Genomic DNA, 21,299 nt, shown 5'->3' with positions numbered 1-21,299 from the left:
GGCTTGTATTGTTCAGATACTAGGATAAGATAGTCAACTCGTGTAAATACATGACAGGCAGAGACATCTGAGGCACGTTAAATGTGATAGCCAGGGAAATGGTGGCCATAAAGAGGAGCTTTTTCTTGATCAACCTCGAACTCTCTCATCATGTGCGCCTGAAGAAGAATGGCAGAAAGTGTTTTGCCACCGCATTGGCTAAAAGGAAGGAACCGTCTGAGAACTCAAGATCCCAGGAACAGCCTGTTTTTCCGGTGACAGCTCCTAAAAATATTCTGTCTCAGTCTGCTGCCGCTGTTTTCGGACTGAAGAAGAATGGCAGAAAGTGTTTTGCCACCGCATTGGCTAAAAGGAAGGAACCGTCTGAGAGCTCAAGATCCCGGGAACAGCCTGTTTTTCCGTTGAGAGTTCCTAAAAATATTCTGTCACAGTCTGCTGCTGCTGTTTTCGGACTTGGATTCATTGATGCTGGGTAAGTTTTCTTCATTCTTTGTGCTTTTTTTTCTTAATTTATATAAGCTTGATTAGTTAGGGAAGCCATGTCTACCTCACCGATGTAGTGCCATTTCAAACTCAGGTACAGTGGAGATTGGTCAAGGATTGGAGTGATCTCAAAGGAGAGTGAAGACTTGCTAAAGGTTGCGGCCTTTCTGGTTATTCCCCTGTGTGTCTTTCTTATATTTTCAGTCTCAAAGGAAGAATAGGCTTATTAAATTGTTGAACTTGGAAAAGTGCAATTTTATTAATATTAATATCCAGCAGCTTACTAAATCTCAATTAATTTCTTGAAATTAATATTTATATAAACTTTTAATCACCATTGTATTAGCAACTCTAGACTCAAACTTAAAATTATATGAAAAGCAAACCTCACGTGAGAAGGTATCGTTAGCAGTATATGCTTTCACAGCCCTATATTTCTGTAAATTTTGTGCATGGAGCTACTATGCTTGATAGGTATGAAAACAACAACAAGAAGAAAAAACAGTGATGGGATTTTGAAGGCAAATTGCTGTTTCCGTGCTCTTTCATTTGAACTGTAATAATAGTCTTTCATAAAAATATACTTGATTTCTTTGAAGGGATCTTCAATTTTTCTCTATATAAGAAGAGCAATGGATATCCCAGGGTATGTCACTGGAGAATTCATATACAAAGGTGTGCATCTTGATAGAAAGAATTCCTTTTCAAATGAAAAATACATGGGGAAATGCTTTATGGCAGTGTTAGCTCGAACTTTAAGGATCTGCTATCGGTGTTGTCGATCTGGTAGAGGATGAAGGAGACCTTTTACTATATAAGGATTTCCATCCATTCCACACTAGAACTAAATCTCAACCTTATTACAAGCTAAATCTATCATGTTCAACCCTTTCAGTGAAACTTGACACATTTAAGAACGATCATCCATTATTTATAGAATATTTGATAATATATATTAAATTAATTATATAAAAAATTAAATAAATTAGTTAATACTAGAATTTAACTCAAATTTATCCAATCTATTTTAATAAATACCCAATTTAAGACGAGTGTTTAAAATACCATACTCATTTATTTATAAATATATAAGTCAAAAATGGTAAGTTTTGCACTACATGAAAAATTCTAAAAACAAATTAATCATAATAGGGATGCTGAAAGACCGAGTAGCTATTTTTGGTGATGAAATTTTGATTTGTGAAGAAATGTGGGGGGGGGATTGTTGTTATAGAGAGAAAAACAAAGAAAGAAGAAGAAATGGCAGTTGGGAAGATTCTAGACACCAAAACGGTTGATTTTTGTGTCTTCCATGATGAAGGGGTTACATTTAAGTGTTTTTTTTCCTTGAAAACACCTAAAAAAACATATTTAAACTCGGAAATAATTTTTGTTTTGGGTGGATTTCAAGTTTTGGAGCAGTTTGTGTGTATGTGTGTGCTGATTTCAATTACAAATTTTATGTGTTTTTCTGTTACAAATTTATTTTGATAGAGAAATTCATTAAATATAACCAGGTAAATTACTTGTGTTGCTATGTTAGATATCTTGATCTTTATTTTTCGCGAATTTTTCTTACTTTATATTTGGTTGTTTATTAGATCTAAGTTCTAGAAGTTCTTTTTACCTTTTAGGGGGGGAAATTTAAAGACGAGTGTTTAAGGTATGTACCATACTCATTTTATATTGAAGTCCATACATAGTTTGCAAATACTTAACTGGTCCTTACAGTAACTTTTTTATTTTTTACTTGACTTCTACCCAAAAGTTGGGCATACTTTTTTTGTCATCATGCCACTTTTTATTTTGATTACTCAATAATGTCTATGTTAGATTGATGTCTTTTTACATTTTACAATTTGATTCTTATATGAAATTCAAGATAATTTAAACAAGTTTTTTACATGTTACCTATTTGTTATTTGAAAGCTAAATCATATACTTTTTAATGCTACTTGCTCTTAATTGCATGCTTAGAAAGCTCCTTTTTTTTTTCTTTCAATTATTTCACAATTAAAAGTAGCACACGTTTCTAGAAGTAGCCAACGATAACGTGTGGATAACCTATCTAGTATAAACTTAATAAATTAGATAACATTGGTTTAACTCAAACTTATTCAACCTATTTTAATAATACCCTTAAATCATTATCAATTTTCTACAAAATTCAAATCCCTCCACATTTATTGAAATTTTCAACTTAATAATAAAATTGACAAAATATAAAACATACCTATTAAATAAGACATTATTTATTTCATTACAAAACATCTTAGTCACAAAATCAAAATCAATTTCATCAAATTACAAACAAGTATAATTTTTTAAAATCTAAAAAAAACCCATAATATTTATAAATCATACATTCACACAACAGATTTCTATGAGAAAAAGTTATAAAACAAGTAAATACACAACAAACTACATATACTATATCAAAATACCAAAAAAATTAACATTATCGATGGCTATTAGTGAGGAGTTTAATTTTGTTGGTAAAACCATACATCATTTTTTTTTCCCATTCCTTCGTTTTATATTGTAATTCGTTGGTACACATCGGAGGAAAATTTATGTTGGTGTATACCAAAGAACATAACAAGATAATATTTCGTCAATAAAATTCACCATAATTTACTGATGAGATTGTTTCCATTAGTATTTTCATTTATATTTATTAATTTTGTGGATGGAGCCACATGTTTATGAGAGGTTTTTTAGGTCTTTGAAAAGCATCCCTTCACATTGTTTTTGATTTTTTTTTAATATAATATTATTTTAATATATTTTTAAATAAAAAATATTTTAAAAAATCATATATTTTATAATATCTAAAACTATTCCTACCGACAGCATCAACACTGGCCTTTCGATTTTTCTTATCCGCGGCCCCATCAGAATCAATTTAACAGCATGCAGAACCCGCTGAGGTGCTCTTTGAGGGGCAGTAGACAGATGTTTCTAACTGTCCAGAAACTCATCATGCTGTTTTTGAGGAGCTGCTTGCTGGTCGCATACCTGATTCCACCGTTCCTTAAAACATGTGGCCTGATAAGAATTATATATAAGCCCCATTGGAGAAACAAGTACTGCACCAAACTTGTTGGGCTCTGGAGCACCCACCACCTTGCTAGACAACATACATCTGATTTTATTTTCTTTTAATTATTTGTCTTATATTTTGCAAAATAGTAAGATTTTGATAAAAAAAGAAATTGGTTCAGTCCTCCTGTCACAATATCATTCCTCAACAATTAAAGTGAACGTAGAAAGAATTGGTATTAAGTAAGAATTTCACCATACATGGGCACAAGAAAATAACTTCGTTGAAAACCCATTTTTCCTTGGTTAGACCAGCATGCTAGTGTGCTCAACACATCCACCTCTTAGCTACAACCTCAACAAGATATGTTCCTACACACTTGGCAAACGTTTATAGGTTCCAAACTGTCATGTCAGCAAGTAAAATCTAGCAAGATCACGACCCATAAATTAGCTCTTTACAGTGAAAAACCTCGCGCAGCATATAGAACGAGTAAAAAATTGCTCCATAATTATCTAGAAGATGGGTGAGGAGTAAGAATTTGGAATGAAAAGATTTAAATTTTTTTTTTTTTATGATTTTAAGCTTGAGTTTTGTGGTTATTAATATAATAGTTAATAAAAATTTACATAATTATTTATTTCAAAATTTATAAAATTAGTTGAAATATATACAAATTAATTCGAATATTTATATTAAAAAAAAAAAAAAAACTCTGATGAAAGGGAAGCGATGAGGCAAGTTACAAAGAAAGAGAAAAATGAGAGGCCTGAAATGGTTTACCTTACATTCTTGTGCTACGCTTGTGTACAAGAAAGAACTTGGCTTACCTTATCCTATCCACCTCTCAGGCCCTCTCTCTCTCTCTCTCTCTCTCTCTCTCTATATCCTCTTCCCAGTAGCAGTCTCTCTCGTTCTCTCATATTCTCCTTAATTAGCCCATGTCCCAAGTTTTCCTTTCACTTAAAGATTTTATTATGCTCAACAATATCCTACACAAACTAACTTCAATTCAGTTCCCTCTCTTTTCTTCTACTCTCTATCTGTCCCCATCCTTCTCCTCACCATATATATATAAAAGCAGCTTCTTGCTTGAGCTATGAACTGGTTACGCATGCTTGCTAGCTAGCTAATCTCCCCCCCTTTAATTATCCCTCTGTTTGTTAAAAAACAACAAAAAATCCTGCACTTTTGCATTATTATTTTGTTTTCTTGGTGCTTCCTCTCCTTGCTCCACATGTATTTGTTTCTTGATTCCTTATGAGTGTTCGACGAAAGATTCTGTAAATTTTTCTTCCATGCAGAGAAGTTTAGTCGATAAATTCAATCCGGGATATAGTTTTTACCGTCAATTGAAGGAGTAGTTCTTATACCCAATCAAAACAGATTTCTTTTCCTTCATTCGCAGCAACAATATGGCTCCCAAGACTGGAAAGGCCAAGCCTCATAAAGCTAAAGGAGAGAAAAAGAAGAAGGAAGAAAAAGGTTACTAATTCTATCATCTATATATATATTCATTGCATCAGTCATCATATTACTTTCTTCTTCTTCTTCTTCTTCTCTATATCTACTGTATATTTCATTTCCGCTTCCATTTGGTATCTTCCATGTCTTTTCTCTTTTCAAAAGTGAAAATCCAACTCTTATGCGTGCGTGTGTTGAGCTCAGCGGCTATCTTTTTATCTTACTGAGTTTATTATTTGGATTATCAGGCCCTACATAAGATCGGAAATGTATGGTTCACAAATTTTCTTCTCCATTTTCTTATCCTTTCTGCAACCAATCGAACCTTTTAGCTAGATTGCTTAGATAAAAACATTCTGTGTGTGTGTATGCATATGATATGAATGCGAGCAAGACGATGGACTGAATTATTGTCATTTATTTATTTATTTTGAGAATGCTGAATTTGGGTCTTGTTGATTTTGTATGGGAATGTACAGTTTTGCCTACTGTCATAGAAGTCACCGTTGAAACGCCGGACGATTCTCAAGTGTCTATCAAGGTAAATGCACTTGCCTAGCTAGTATTTTCCCTCCCTGTCATTATAATTTTTCTTCATTAATTCCAAAAATCAACCCTTTGAACTACTTTTCTTAACTGGTGATATTAGCATAAAATTAGCATAAAATTTAAGAGTTTAATTAGGTTTTATAAATTTTGAAGTTAATACTTTAATTCATAGTTTTTTTTTGGTTGAGTTTTTAATTAAATAATATAAAAATTGAAGAAAAAACTGTTCAAAATTAATCAAGTTATATTGACTTTAAGAACAATATATCTCTATTAATCCAAAACAAATATATTTCTTTTGTCAAATTACTAATTAATGAGTTGTAATTTGCTTGTTACTATCTTCTACTTTTTCATATTTGTTTTGTTGTTTTTGGTAGGTATATATTTCGATAACATTTCTATTAATATCTGATTTTGGTTATTTTTTAAAATATTTTTTACTTAGAAAAGTATTAAAATAATATATATTTTTTATATTTTAAAAATTATTTTTTGATATCAGCATAAAATAATCTAAAAACATAAAAAAAAATAATTAAAATAAATAAAAAATATATTTTTAAATTTTTTTTTAAAATATTTTTAAAACATAAAAATAATCCGTATATATTATTATATTTTCTATTTTTTCTGCTTGGTTTGTAAGACCTTTTGTTGCATATATTTGTAGGGCATCTCCACAGACAGGATCTTGGATGTAAGAAAGCTTTTGGGTGTGCATGTCGAGACATGCCACTTGACCAATTTCTCCTTATCTCACGAGGTAACTAACCCTTCTATTTTAATTAATTTATACTCTTAGCCCCCAAACTTCTTTTTATTTTTTTTGAATTTTTTAACTTTAAATTAATTTTTTAGGTATTTTTAATTAATATAAAAAAATATATTTTTAATTTTTTTAATATATATAAAAAAAAACAATAATTGGAGTGCTAAGTGCTAACGGCTTTTTTTCCCTCAAACTCATTGACTCCTACCACACTCACAGGTACGGGGACCCAGACTCAAAGATTCAGTGGACATCATCTTGCTCAAACCCTGCCACCTCACCGTTACAGAAGGTAAGCCCCTCATATCAACGGTCAAAAATTCAACACCCACTCTATCTCACTAACCACCACCAACAGCGTACTGCTACCCAAAAAACCCCGATTTTTTGCTTAACGAGAATTCAAAATTTCTGTTGCAGAGGACTACACAGAAGAACAATCCATAGCTCACATCCACCGACTCCTTGACATCGTCGCCTGCACCACCTCATTTGGCGCCTCTTCCACTTCTCCGACAAAAATACAGGGTCGAACCGGAGGTTCAAAGGAGTCCGGTTCGACTGAGACGGGAGGAGATAACAAGAAAATCGTGAACAAGAGTGGCAAGGATGCTTGTACGGACGCGATGGAGAAAGCGGATGCGGCGGTTTCCATGTGCCCACCGCCACGGCTTGGCCAGTTTTATGAATTCTTCTCTTTCTCGCACCTCACGCCGCCGGTTCAATGTCAGCTTTCATTTTCATTATAATTATAATAACAAACATATTTATGCAAAAAAAATATGATTTTTTAATATAATTTTTTTTTTAATTTTGTTGATTTCAGATATCAGGAGATCAAGTCGTCCTTTCCTTGAAGATAAAACGGAAGATGATTTCTTCCAGATAGACGTGAGAGTTTTTGTTTTTTTATGAATAGTTTGATTTTTAGTGGTTTTGGTTTAAAATTAACGAATATTTTTGGAAATGGAAAAATTCAGGTTAGGGTTTGCAGTGGGAAGCCAATGACAATTGTTGCTTCGCGGGAAGGATTCTATCCAGCTGGAAAACGCGCTCTTCTTTGTCGCTCTTTGGTTAGTTTGTTGCAGCAGATTAGCAGAGTTTTTGATTCTGTAAGTTCTAATTCCAAACTGACATGTCGTTTTTTTGTGTTTTTGCTTTATTTTTACTATGAAAATCAAAGTCAGTCACTGGTGGTGTTTTTAAAGCTATAATTTTTTGTTTTAGGCATACAAAGCTCTCATGAAAGCTTTCACTGAGCATAATAAAGTAAGCCTTCCCATCTCTTTAGCTCTTAGGTTTTAATAAGACTATAAGAGATGTTTGATTGTTAATTTTGTATTTAATGTTAATTGTTTGTTTCAGTTTGGTAACCTTCCTTATGGTTTTCGAGCGAACACGTGGGTTGTTCCACCGCTTGTTGCTGACAATCCTTCTGTTTTTCCGCCACTTCCTGTGGAGGATGAGAATTGGGGAGGTAATGGAGGAGGACAAGGAAGAGATGGGAAACATGATGGCAGGCCATGGGCGAAGGAGTTTGTGATTTTGGCAACAATGCCTTGTAAAACAGCAGAAGAGAGGCAAATTCGGGACCGGAAAGCCTTTCTGCTTCATAGTTTATTTGTCGATGTTTCTGTTTTTAAAGCTGTTGCAGCAATCAAAAGTATCATTGAAAATCAGTGCTTTTTAAGTGATACTGTGAAGTCGTTTTTGCATGAGGAAAGAGTTGGAGATTTGATTATTATCATTACGAGAGATGTGTCAGATGCTAGCACCAAGTTGGATTGTAAAAATGATGGGTGCCAGGTTCTTGGAGTGTCACAGGAAGAACTTGCTCGGAGAAATTTACTCAAGGGAATAACTGCTGATGAAAGTGCAACTGTTCATGTGAGTAGTCTAATGGCTACATTTGCTCATTATGTTTTTGCTGAAGTAGTTGTATGAGTTGCTGAAGTGGACTTGTGATCTTGTAGGATACTCCCACTTTAGGTGTAGTGGTTGTTCGACATTGTGGCTTCACAGCTGTTGTTAAAGTTTCTTCTGAGGTGAACTGGGAAGGGGATCCTATTCCCCAGGAAATTTCCATTGAGGACCACCCTGAAGGAGGCGCCAATGCCTTAAATGTTAATAGGTCAGTTCATTTCAAACGCTTTATTGCTGTTCAGGACATGCATTTATTCATGTTTTAGTCCTAATGAACTGCTTATTTGTTGAATCCTCTTAAATCAGGTCAGTTTTCTCTTAACTCTTCTCTGTTTCTTAATGACACATGGATATGTGTATGCAATTGTACTCAAACAGACCCACTATCAGAGAAATTACGCTTTGATGGCTTATAATAAAATCCATTGTTCCATAATAGCATCCACAGTTGTTAATTGTCATTTTCTTTAAATTACTTTTCAGCTTGAGGATGCTATTGCATAAGTCATCGACGCCCCAGTCATCTAATACACTCCAGCGACTACAAGATGGAGATCTCGAAATTTTACACCCTGCCAGGTCTTTGGTGAGGAAAATACTAGAGGATAGTTTGTTGAAGCTACAGGAAGAATCCAGTAGATACACGAAATCTATCAGATGGGAGCTAGGAGCATGTTGGGTTCAACATTTGCAAAATCAAGCTGCGGGGAAAACTGAGGCTAAGAAAAATGAAGAAACTAATCCTGAGCCTGCTGTCAAGGGGCTTGGAAAGCAAGGTGCATTGTTAAGGGAGATGAAGAAGAAAACTGATGTCAAAACCGGCAAAACTGAAGAGGGAAAGGATGTTTATGCTGGTAACAACCTTGACATGAGCAAGAAACCTGATAGCACTAATCAGGAAGAATTGGAGAAAAAAGATGAGGAAATGAAAGTAATATGGAAAAAGCTGCTTCCTGAAGCAGCATATCTGCGACTTAGAGAATCAGAAACCGGTCTTCACCTCAAGGTTTGTTTACTACTTTCGAAGGAGAACATCTATCTGCTTAAATCTGTTCTATGTATTTTTCTAGACTTAAACAACTAACTCATTTCTTCAAGAGTTGATCTTCAGGGAGTCTTGAACTTCTATATTTACTTGCGTATACTTAATGCTAAATATTTAACATTAGTTATTTATAATTATCATTGTGATAATTGCATATTTTTCTTGTTGAGAAGAGGAACCCCCAGTATTCTGATTTTATCAATCAATCATATTCAAATTCATATTTTCTGTGGTTATGTTGATTTTGCAGACACCTGATGAGTTGATTGAAATGGCATATAAATACTATGCTGACACTGCTCTTCCAAAACTGGTTAGTTTTTTGATAATCGACACTTCTTTTTTGAATCCTAAGATGTTCCAGTGTTAATATGAGTGGTTCATGTCACTTCAATATCTTAGGTGGCAGATTTTGGCTCCCTGGAACTTTCACCAGTTGATGGAAGAACATTGACAGATTTTATGCATACACGGGGTTTGCAGATGTGTTCTTTGGGGCGTGTGGTAATTTACCTTTTGTGAAAGTTCTGTCTTGTTATTTTCTATTCCAAACAAGAAAATCTTTTGTTAATGCTATCAGAGTTGGCTTATCTATATAGCTGGATTCAGAAGCTTTATTATTTTTTTCTTTTCTTCTATCATTCTAGGTTGAACTTGCAGACAAGCTCCCTCACGTGCAATCACTATGTATACATGAAATGATTGTCCGAGCCTACAAGCACATTTTACAAGCTGTTGTGGCATCAGTTAATGATGTTGCTGACTTGGCTGCTTGCATTGCATCATGTCTAAATATATTGTTAGGAACGCCTTCAACTGAAACTGAGGACTCAGATATCATAAATGATGAGAAACTAAAGTGTAAGTGGGTGGAAACCTTCGTTGGAAAGAGGTTTGGGTGGCAGTGGAAGCATGAGAGCTATCAGGATCTAAGAAAGTTTGCCATTCTTCGTGGACTGTCCCACAAGGTTTGAATATATGACCCTTCTGCTACTGCTTGAGAAGCCTCACAGTGCGTATAATAATTCATCTTAAGTTTATAAGTGAAGTCATCTTCTGTCAGGTTGGCCTTGAGCTTCTTCCCAGGGACTATGATATGGAAAATGCTTCTCCTTTCAAGAGGTCTGATATTATAAGCATGGTCCCTGTATACAAGGTAAAGATACTAGTAACTCGTTTAAAAACTTTCATTTTTCTTGTAGTATCTGACAATATACTTCTCCTATAGCATGTTGCATGTTCATCTGCGGATGGACGTACCCTGCTAGAATCATCCAAAACTTCCTTAGATAAAGGTAAATTGGAGGATGCTGTAAACTATGGAACTAAGGTACATTATAACTTTTCTTGTGGAGATGACATCCTACTCTTACCAATTTGTAAAACCAGTAATGTTAACATATATGTGATATTGAATTTTGAAGGCACTGTCAAAACTCGTGTCAGTCTGTGGCCCTTACCATCGAATGACTGCGGGAGCATACAGTCTTCTGGCTGTAGTTCTCTACCATACTGGGGATTTCAATCAGGTATGTGCTTTAATATGTTTTAAAACTTCTATACATCCACAGCACGCCAAGCAATAAGTAGTAGCAGCATGTATCTAGTTATTTAAACTTTTGGGAAACTCAAGATGGTGGAATTTATAGTTAATATCTTTTTTTTCTTTCTCAAAATGATTTGAACATCAATTTTCTCCTTTTTTAATCGGTTTGGTTTGTTTGGTATCGTTGATGATCACATGTTTAAGAATGAGCACAATTCTGCTCAGTTTTGTTATACGTGGAAAAAGGACTATCTTGTCACTTGGCTTTTCTATCGATATCAAGGATATTGAATTTTATTTGCATAAACAAATGGATTCAAGATGATAATCAAAAGAAATAATAGAAGGATACAAATTAAACTCTGAGAAAGAAGAATAGTTGAGAGTTAAGTTTGGTTAGAAATCTTAATACATGTTTAGTTGTCATAGATACCTCACATCGTGATGCCTGTCTTGACATGATATTCTGAGTTTGACTTTGAAAAAGATCTAAGCGTAGCTATGAGTCCTAAAGAGCTTGAATATAAACAGTTTACAGTATGTAAAAGAACTAGATTGCCATTCCATTCCTGAAGGTTTGGTAAATACTTTATGCTTTTATGTGATTGGTATTTTTATTATGAAGTTAATGCGTTTCATTATGCAATTACCAAAAATCAAGAACCTCTGAGTTCTATACTGATCTCTAATACTCTATCTATAGTTCTCTACTGGTGTGCGTTTCCATGTTCTTCATTAGGTATTCTGTGTTGTTTATGGAGAATCAAAATTAGATAAAGGGAGAATTTACTTTCATGCTTCTTTGCATGATTATCCTAGCTACTGCGGGGGAAATTTGATACAGTAATATAAATAAAGAAGACAACTTGCATCAAGTCCATGAAATCCAAAAGGAGAAAGCAATTAAAGTTCGAAATTCTTTTGTATCTTAAGTACAATCTGAATCAAGTAAAGCAACGGTAAAACTTGTAAAGGGAGCAGTTTCCATAACAAATAGAGTATGCTGTACTTTTTTTGAAGTGTTACCTTCAAGATTCAAGATTCAAGCGCACCATTACATGTTTTAATATATTTCTGCTTGTCATCTAATTGGTGTAGTGTAGTGATTTTCTGTACTGACCTCCTCCACTTTATTTAGGCTACCATTTATCAACAAAAAGCATTGGATATTAATGAGAGGGAGCTTGGACTTGATCATCCTGATACAATGAAAAGTTACGGGGATCTAGCTGTCTTCTACTATCGTCTTCAACATACGGAATTGGCCTTGAAGTACGTTTTCATATTTTCCTAACCAAAAAATAATTTTCTACCTGACTTTGGCCCCACAATGGCTATCCTCTCTACCTTTTCATAGCTTTATGTGGTGCTATGGGCTACTGTATGGTGCTATGTGATGAGTATAAACTTTTATTGAGGTTCTTAGCGTGTAGAATTCAGGCTTGTCTCACTTTATTCACTGGTAGGACAATAGATAAACTCCTTAGTTAAAGGCAAGAGGGACTTTTATCTATTTAAATCGTGGAAAGAAAATATAATTCTCAATTAAAAGATTATGTTATTTGGGGCTTCCATTATTCCTTACTAGTTAAAAATTAATCATCTCATCGGAGTTTTCTGAAATGCTCTCAGGAAAAACCAAAACACCAACATCGAGATAAAAAGCTTTCACATCCAAAAGGGGGTCTTAGAAAGGATTTTTAGGAATTTTTCACGCATACTGAGCTGGAAAAACAAAGAATCTGATGCCAACCCTGTGATAAAAATAAAATAAATATTATGGTGCTGGAGTGGGGCAGGCAGTGCATCTATAAGAATGAAATATAGTTAATTCTTTCAGGAGTTATAACCAGTATCAAGGGAAATGCCCTAATGGCTACCTTTTTGCTTTTCCAGGTATGTCAATCGTGCACTGTATCTTTTGCATCTAACGTGCGGGCCATCTCATCCAAATACTGCTGCGACGTATATCAATGTAGCAATGATGGAAGAAGGATTAGGGAACGTGCATGTTGCTCTTAGGTACCTTCACGAGGCTCTAAAGTGTAACCAGAGACTTCTTGGAGCGGATCATATACAGGCAAGTTCTCCACCCCCCCCCCCCCCCCAATCAAATAGAAAACTTTTAACAGTTCGGTTATTCATACAGCCTTCAATCAGAAGCACAAAATAGAAAACAGTGATTATAGACTACAAAATCTGAAATGCATAATCATCCTCTCCAATTTGTACTTTACACACCAGTTACTGTTGGCAAGCCAGCTCTTCCTTGTATTGGCTGCTTCTTACTTTTTTGCTGAATTTCAAGGTTTGGTCAAGAAAATATATACAGCATAAGTTATTATGGTCTTTCTTCCGTGATTTACAGATAGCCTTCACTACTCAAAATAATTAATAGCTTGAAAATGAAACAAGAAGGTTAAAACTGATTCAATGGTTGTGCTTAAGGCCTGGTTAGAGTTAGAATTTCAATAAATGATATTACCATCATTGAACTCGCTATTCTCTCAACTTTGATATCCTTAGTTGATTTGGATATCTTTAGATGCAACCAAATTAAACAATCAAGAATTATAAAGTGGGGCTACTAGAAGCGCTGAGACTTGAGAGGCAGTAGTGGATCTATGACTAAAACAGATTTACTCGTTTGAAAAACCAATAACATTTCAAAAGGTATGTCTAGATTAAACATTGAATATAAAAATCCAGAAATCCTGCTTCTTGAATCCAACCACTTGACAATTGCGTGTGTGCATGTATGCACATGTCCACTTTTTAATGAAGGTAATGGCTTGCATTGTCATGTCTTAACACATGTCTGGCTTCTTCAGACTGCTGCCAGCTACCATGCCATAGCAATTGCTCTGTCATTGATGGAAGTTTACTCCTTAAGTGTTCAGCATGAACAGACTACTCTGCAAATACTGCAGGCCAAACTTGGACCTGAGGATCTACGCACTCAGGTAGTATGAAGTTCAATATTTCAATAGTCAAGTCTCATATTTTCCTGTGATTCTTTTTTCCTTATCTCTGTACACGATGGCTTTTACAGGATGCAGCTGCATGGCTTGAATATTTTGAGTCAAAGGCTCTGGAGCAGCAAGAAGCCGCGCGCAATGGTACTCCAAAGCCAGATGCCTCGATCTCCAGTAAAGGTCATTTAAGGTAACAATCAGCAGACATCAAATATGTGCTTTATATTGGTCAATGGTAGCAAGTTTTGTTTTCTTTTGGCACTGAATTCATTGATATCATGTGTTAATAACAACTTTAAGCAATATTTTCTTGTATTGGATCAGTGTATCAGATCTTTTGGATTATATAACACCAGATGCAGATATGAAAGCAAGAGAAGCACAAAAGAAAGCTCGTGCAAAGGTCATAAACTCATGTACCTGCATATTTTTGCTTATGCTACTGGTATTAACTTTTCTCTTTTCTGAAATAATGGCTGAAGTTTTCTTTTCATCATGCAGGTTAAAGGCAAACCAGGCCAAAATGGGGAGACAGTCTCAGATGAATACCAAAAGGATGAAATATTGTCACCAACTTATCCTATTGTAGAAAATTCAAGTGATAAGGAAAACAAATCTGAAACTCAATTTGCAGAGCCTGGGAATGAAAAATCTGATTCTGGTCTTCCAGATCAGTCATTGTTGAAGACTGATGATAAGACCCAAGAGGAAGACTCAGATGAAGGATGGCAAGAAGCTGTTCCTAAAGGTCGTTCACCGACAAGTCGCAAATCTTCTGGTTCAAGGAGGCCAAGCCTAGCCAAATTGAATACCAACTTCATGAATTTACCCCAGTCATCAAGATTCCGAGGAAAGCCTAACAATTTTGCATCCCCTAAAACATCACCGAATGATCCTGCTGCTTCCACTGGACTGACAGTTCCTGTTCCTAAAAAGTTCGCCAAGAGTGCCAGCTTCAGTACAAAAGTAAATAACTCTGGTGCCTCTACTGGTGGAGCAGAGAAATCAAGTACCCCTAAATCAGCCCCAGCTACCCCTGCCTCAACTGAACAAGTTGCCAAAGCAGCCCCAATAGCAAGTCCAATCAGCGTTCATTCAGCTGGAAAAATCTTTTCCTATAAAGAAGTTGCATTGGCTCCTCCTGGGACAATTGTGAAGGCAGTAGCAGAACAGTTGCCGAAAGGAAATATTCCAATGGAACCAAGTACTCGGGGTAGCAATGAGGCATCTGCAACTGATCTCACATCAGGAGAGGTGACAACATTAAAAGCTGCAGAGGTAGAAAACTTTCTGAAACCTGAAGCAGTGAAACATCTTCCGGCTTCAGAGGGAATGAAAAGTCCTGTCGATCAAAAGAAAGAAACAGAAGTAGGGGGTTTGGTGGTGACAGAGCAACTCGAAGGAAAGAAGTCTGCTGTTGAGGATCGCACTGATAAAGAAGACAATGGTGCTGGAATTAAAATAGTTGCTGTTAAAGTTGATGCCTCAGAAGCTGGAAACATTTCATTCTTGGGTAATGAGAATTTGGATACTTCCAAGGATTCAAATACCATCTCTTCCCCAACTGAAGTGCCAGAAACACTAGTATCAGACGGTTTCCCAGCAGCTTCCCCTGATATGGAACCTCAATCTACTTCAACTGAAAATTCTGGTTTGATGGAAAAAGATGCTTCAATCTCAAATGAAGGGGTAGAAGATGAGAATACTCTGGATCCATCTAGTGACAATACAAATGCTAAGGTATTGTCGACTGAAGGAGGAAAGCAAGATGAAACAGAAACTGGCAAGGAGACAACCAAGAAACTTTCTGCGGCTGCACCACCATTTAACCCATCCCCAATTCCAGTTTTTGGCTCAGTTACCATTCCAGGATTCAAAGATCATGGAGGGCTTCTTCCTTCACCAGTGAATATTCCTCCAATGCTTACTGTCAATCCTGTTCGCAGATCACCTCATCAGTCAGCAACAGCTAGGGTTCCATATGGTCCAAGGCTGTCTGGTAGTTTTAACAGATCTGGAACTCGCGTTCCACGTAACAAACCGAGCTTCAACAATGGTGAGCATACAGGGGATGGGAATCATTTCAGCCCTCCTAGAATAATGAACCCACATGCAGCTGAATTTGTGCCTGGCCAACCTTGGGTTCCCGATGGCTATTCAATGCTGCAAAATGGTTATATGGCTACCACGAATGGTATGCCAGTATCTCCAAATGGCTTCCCCATTTCCCCAACCAGTATTCCTGTGTCACCAAATGGTTATCCAGCATTATTGAACGGTATTCAAGCAACTCAAAATGAGTTTCCAGCCTCTCCAGTCAGTCCAGTAGAAACACCCATGTTAGTTTCTGTTGATGTTCGTGTTGAAAACAAGAGTGAAGCTGAAGCAGAGAATGGTGTTGAAACTTCTGCAATTGAAGTAGGAGTTGAAAACCAGGCAGGTGAGAAAGAACATCAAGAAGATGTAAATCCCGAAATAGAAGAAAATCCTACCGAGCTCCCAGAGACTAGTGATACTGTTGTAGCAATAGAAACTTGTGATAGCTTGCCAATTGAGGAGAAACCAAGCAAGTGTTGGGCGGATTACAGCGATAATGAAGCTGATATTGTTGAGGTTGCAAGTTGAAAAATATCCTGAACTTTTCAAAGTTGGAAACTGGAAAGAAATCTGCTTGAGACCCAGGATGTGTAGCAATGAAAGAGAGGAGAGAAGCAATAAGCAACAACTGAAGGCCCCCGTAATGAGTGGCGAAGAGCAATGTTGCTGAGTCTGACATAGTCATCTGTATATTTTTCTGATAACGTTTGGTTTTATTGCAGCGAGGGAGGAGAGAGAATCGGTCTGATAGACTGGCAAGGGAAAGACATACCATGACCATTGAACGATCTCAGTTATTTTGAGGAGAGCTCATGACACTTAATTATATTTTTTTTTGGCTAATTTCCGTGTTATATCTTTTTGTTGGTAATGAAATTCAAACACAATAACCTCGGAGGATTTATACTTTCCTGGATGTATCTTAGGGATGATAGATAGACACTATCAAAGTTCTTCAAAAATGAAGTTCCAAGTAATTAACTTGTATGTGTTACAGTATCGCCCTAGATGTTATGCCTTGTCATGTCATCCGATTATCATAATAGGATTCCTCACAAATGCATTAAGATCTTGCAGGAGATCAACACAAGTTAGTTTCTTAAAAAGCCATGGAAATGTTAGAGTATTGAATAGCATAACAACCTCAACAAAACCAGGAACAATCAAGACAGAACCAAGCACAGGAGAAATATCAGAAGAAGATAGAGGAAGATAAGAAGATGATAGAGAAAGATAATTTGTTATCGTTTAAATTTCAAATACCTATACTTATCCTCTTTTCAAGTTTTTTTATATATATATATATATATATATATATATATATATATATATATATATATATATATATATAACATGCAATACACACACACACATTGTAAAACCTAAGAATTAAGAAAAGATTAATTTCTTCATCCTCTTTTAGCATAATTGTCAAGAAATCTTTCATCGTATCAGAGTATCAATAGGCTAACACCTGATCTAACATAGCTTCCACACAAACACAAATCCACTCTTTCTTTATTTCTTCACCTTAACCATGACTTCATCTAATTCCACAATTCTTCCCTTATTCTCTTCACCCCAAAAGATTTAATCTACTTCACAACCAGTCAACCAAAGACTTGAAGGATATAATTACCTACCATGGATTGTTCAATTTCAAGTTTTTCTTCGCTGTTCCAAGGGCTGGTTGAGAATGACCTTTATCCAATCAATAGGAATAAGAGTTGCGCCAACAAATTTTGTTGTTTTACTTCTAAATTAGAGATAAAAGCCACTAGGGATTAATGGCATAAACGCCTTGATTATCCTTCTAACTTCACTCTAGACTATTTATCTTCTTTAAGGAAAGCTAAAAAGCTACCTTTTAGTCATTCTCAAAGACAATTGACTAAACCTTTAACCTTGATTCACACTGATGTCTGGATATCTCATATTCCTTCAGTTAGGGGATGTTGATATCATGTTTTATTCGTTTATAATTTCAATTGTTTTACATAGATGTATCTTATGCATTTCAAAAGTTATGTCTTTTTCATTTTTCAACAATATAAAGTTCTTGTTGAAAATCTGTTCTTGTGCACAATTCAACAATTATAGTATGATAATGGTGGAGAATACTTATCAATAAAGTTTCAAATTTTTTTAGCTGAATATGGAAATTTTTCATCACTTGACATGTCCCTATACATCCCCATAAAATGACATTGCTGAACAAAAACATCGGCATATTCAAGAAATGGGATTGACACTATTAGCCCAAGCTTATAGAAATATAGGTAAGAAACAAGAGAGAAAAACCACAAGAGCCAGTAGAAGACGATCTCCGTAACAGTTCGCTCACTAGTCGACCATTTCTTCTATGACAGCACACACATTTAGAACCCTATTCTCCCCTATCATTCCTTTTAAATCGACTCGGTCTTCATATCTCTTAGTTTTTATCTCACATTATTCTAGCTACTAGTTATAGTGAACATACAGCTCAATTTCATGGCAAAATTATCACAACAGAACACAAAAAACACAACTATTAACATAAAAAATACGGCATATTGTGTTACCAAGGTGAAACGAACAAGGAGAAGTGTGCCAAAAGACTCTCCTCCTCAACGTAGCTCCATTTATCATGGTGTTACTAAGTTATCAATCATTCGCCTTCATTTGCTTGATCAAAAATTTTAATTTACTTCTTAATTTGTCCTTTTTTTTTCCTTACTAAAATGATACCATTGTATAACTTAATGTTTCAGGCATCGATGGACCGGCCGATATGAAGCTCATTTGTGGGATAAGAATTATTGCAATGAATCACAAAACAAGAAAGGACAACAAGGTTCATTTAACCACCTATATTAGCTTTATTTTTTTTTTTCAAGTTGTAGCTCAATATAAATGATCATGGAACAATATATTGTATTAATGTGAACTTTTTATTGTCTTTTCATGGCACTGGTTGGTGAATTTTTGCCCATGCTTGGATAATGCAGTCTACCTTGGTACGTGTACATGTTTAACCATGCATTTTCTTTATAAAACCAATAGAGAGTTATGTAAGAATTGAAAAAAAAATAAAATTGAGACCAAGTGGTATCTCTATGGCATTTGTGATGACTGTTATTGATCAGGTGCCTATGATGACGAAGAAGTTGCAGCACATGCCTATGACTTAGCGGCATTGAAATACTAGGGTCATGAGACAATCCTTAATTTTCTGGTAGTTTTATATCAGTATTTCATTGATATGAGAAAAAAAAATAGATGATTTAGCTCTATAGTTTTTAGGATATAGAATTAACAAAGGAATTTGTTATTTTTTATTCTTTTTCTTCTTTTTAATGGTAGCTATCGACATACCAAAACCAACTAAAAGAAATGGAGGGTAGGCTAGAGAAGAGTACATCGGATCATTAAGAAGGTAATAAAGCTTTTTGCATCAATGGTTGTGGAAATGAATCCCTGTATAAGGAATTGCTAAATTGATGAATTAATTTATACTGCAAATTGATTTATTTGGACATTCAAATTTATAGGAAAAGCAGTCATGGGGTTTCAAAATATCAAGGAGTTTCTAGGTACTCTACGTACAGAAACCTTGTTCTTCAATTATATGCATTTTATTAATTCAATTTCAAAATTTAAATTAACTTCAATTTCAGGCATCATCATAATGGAGGATGGGAAGTTTGGATTGGCAGAGTGTTGGGCAACAAGTACCTGTATCTCGGGATATATAGTAATTCATGTTAGAGAATAATATAAATCATATCATAAAATCTCATGTAATAGTTTAAGCTATTGGGTTAAATTGATTCTTTAACATGGTATAAGAGCCTTAATAATTAAATGGTCACGAGTTCGAATTTCACAATTCATATTTATTTAATAAAAATTAAGTACAAGGTAATATGAGCCTGTACAAGTTTCAAATTACTTGAGAGGTTGCGTTAGAGAATAATATAAATCAAGACCTTACCTATTAGCTTAAGCTATTGGGTTGAATTGGTTCTTTAACAATTCTTCCTTGAGGTTTTTACTTGTGGGATTTCTTTCTTTAATTCCAACCATACTCTTACATGCAAAATCAATCCTAACATTAATCAAAGCTATTTTTTTTTATTGCAAAACCATCCACCAACCTTTATTGTAACCTAATTCTTACCTAACATGACGCAAAATGGATCGATCCTAACTTCAATCAATTGATCTCATTGAGTTCTTGTAGATACTCAAGAAGAAGTTGTGGCTGCATATGGTATAGAGCCCCGAGCTTGAATGTTAATCTTAGCTAGTACATCAAGTGGCTGAAACCTAATTAAAATAACAGTAATGACAACAATGATCTGAATCTTCCTAATCCTATGATCATAGGCACTGATAATTCAACTCATCCTAACCCTAATCAAGAACTTGGACCAACATTCCTTCACAACAAACAAACCTGGCTAGCCTAGTGAACTATATTAATTCCACCATGGCCAGCTACTACGAATCCCACATCAGCCCTAAGGCTCTTACTTCAATCATCTAAGTTCAAGGAAATGATGGAAATGACAGCAATGACAGACTGCCCACCAACCTCATCATCATAGTTAGAACTGACACCGTGTAGCTTCCCTGAAGACGTACAAACATATTTTGAGTGCCAATATTCAAGTAGCTATAGAGATCAAGGAGATGATATGATTTTTTGGTGACTACAACTTGTTTATACCACCCATGTTTCACTCCAATTTCTAAACATAGGGATTAATTCTGGTGATTGAATTTGTTAGTATATTCATTCTATATAATATTAAATTAGAAGGTTCTTTGAGAATACGAGATCATGTAGTCTTTGATTCTCCCAGATCACTTGGTTAGCAGCTCTTTAGGGTTGAAATTTCCTTGAATAAGAAAATTTGTAGAACGAGAAGAAGATATTGATAGCTTGGAAATCTGATTTTAGTTATTACTAATAGGCTATTAGTTATTTGGTTCATTTCTTTGTAGAGCGATAATTAAGGGCAAACAAACAATAGATTTATCATCATTTTTTATTTATTTTTTATGAATATACTTTTTTTCAATTTAGTTTTTCTAAATATGGCAACAAATATCATATAACCAGTTACTGAATATATTTGTTGCCTTCTTCATCCACTCGTATTTTCTCTCATTGGTTGCTTAAGCTGCTGCACTGATTCCTTTTAAAGGAAAAAATTAAAGAGGTAATATCATATGATATAAGTTTGGAATTCAATCACTTTGATAAAATTGCTTCTCATCTATTCTTAATTAGCCATGATGATGAACCATATTGTTACCAAAGATTTATCCAACATGAAAAAAAAAAAAAAGAATAAATAAAGGAGAAAAAACATGAGGATGTGCTTATATGATGGAAACCATTTGTATCATTC

At 35.0% G+C, this 21,299-nt stretch overlaps 2 protein-coding genes and 1 pseudogene across 3 annotated transcripts; all 3 read left to right on the top strand.

Annotated features, from left to right (window-relative positions):
• Positions 1–47: 47 nt before the first annotated feature.
• Positions 48–758, top strand: LOC118043914 (uncharacterized). Of its 2 annotated transcripts, none has more exons than XM_035052034.2 (2): positions 48–472; positions 584–758. In XM_035052034.2, exons 1-2 carry the CDS (start codon positions 99–101, stop codon positions 702–704), a joined length of 495 nt encoding a protein of 164 aa, XP_034907925.1. In that variant the 5' UTR covers positions 48–98; the 3' UTR covers positions 705–758. The 2 variants fall into 2 exon arrangements, with proteins under 2 accessions (XP_034907925.1, XP_034907924.1); XM_035052033.2 differs by having other exon boundaries at positions 50–472; positions 578–758.
• A 3,608-nt stretch (positions 759–4,366) lies between these two features.
• LOC118043916 (protein REDUCED CHLOROPLAST COVERAGE 2) lies at positions 4,367–16,884 on the top strand. The gene is made up of 23 exons (XM_035052035.2): positions 4,367–5,011; positions 5,470–5,531; positions 6,213–6,305; positions 6,531–6,603; positions 6,732–7,037; positions 7,138–7,202; positions 7,292–7,423; positions 7,539–7,580; positions 7,677–8,198; positions 8,285–8,442; positions 8,718–9,240; positions 9,530–9,592; positions 9,682–9,783; positions 9,927–10,247; positions 10,343–10,435; positions 10,508–10,609; positions 10,704–10,808; positions 11,964–12,097; positions 12,722–12,905; positions 13,657–13,788; positions 13,878–13,990; positions 14,125–14,203; positions 14,302–16,884. The coding sequence occupies exons 1-23, from the start codon at positions 4,942–4,944 to the stop codon at positions 16,423–16,425; spliced, it is 5,598 nt and encodes a 1,865-aa protein (XP_034907926.1). The 5' UTR covers positions 4,367–4,941; the 3' UTR covers positions 16,426–16,884.
• Positions 16,885–18,390: 1,506 nt separating this feature from the next.
• Positions 18,391–19,647, top strand: LOC118043750 (AP2-like ethylene-responsive transcription factor At1g16060; annotated as a pseudogene).
• The last annotated feature ends 1,652 nt before the right edge of the window (positions 19,648–21,299 follow it).

This window comes from Populus alba, chromosome 6 (assembly GCF_005239225.2).
Source record: "Populus alba chromosome 6, ASM523922v2, whole genome shotgun sequence".
In the NCBI taxonomy this organism is placed as follows: Eukaryota; Viridiplantae; Streptophyta; class Magnoliopsida; order Malpighiales; family Salicaceae; genus Populus; species Populus alba.
This window is presented reverse-complemented; position numbering and strand designations above follow the sequence as displayed.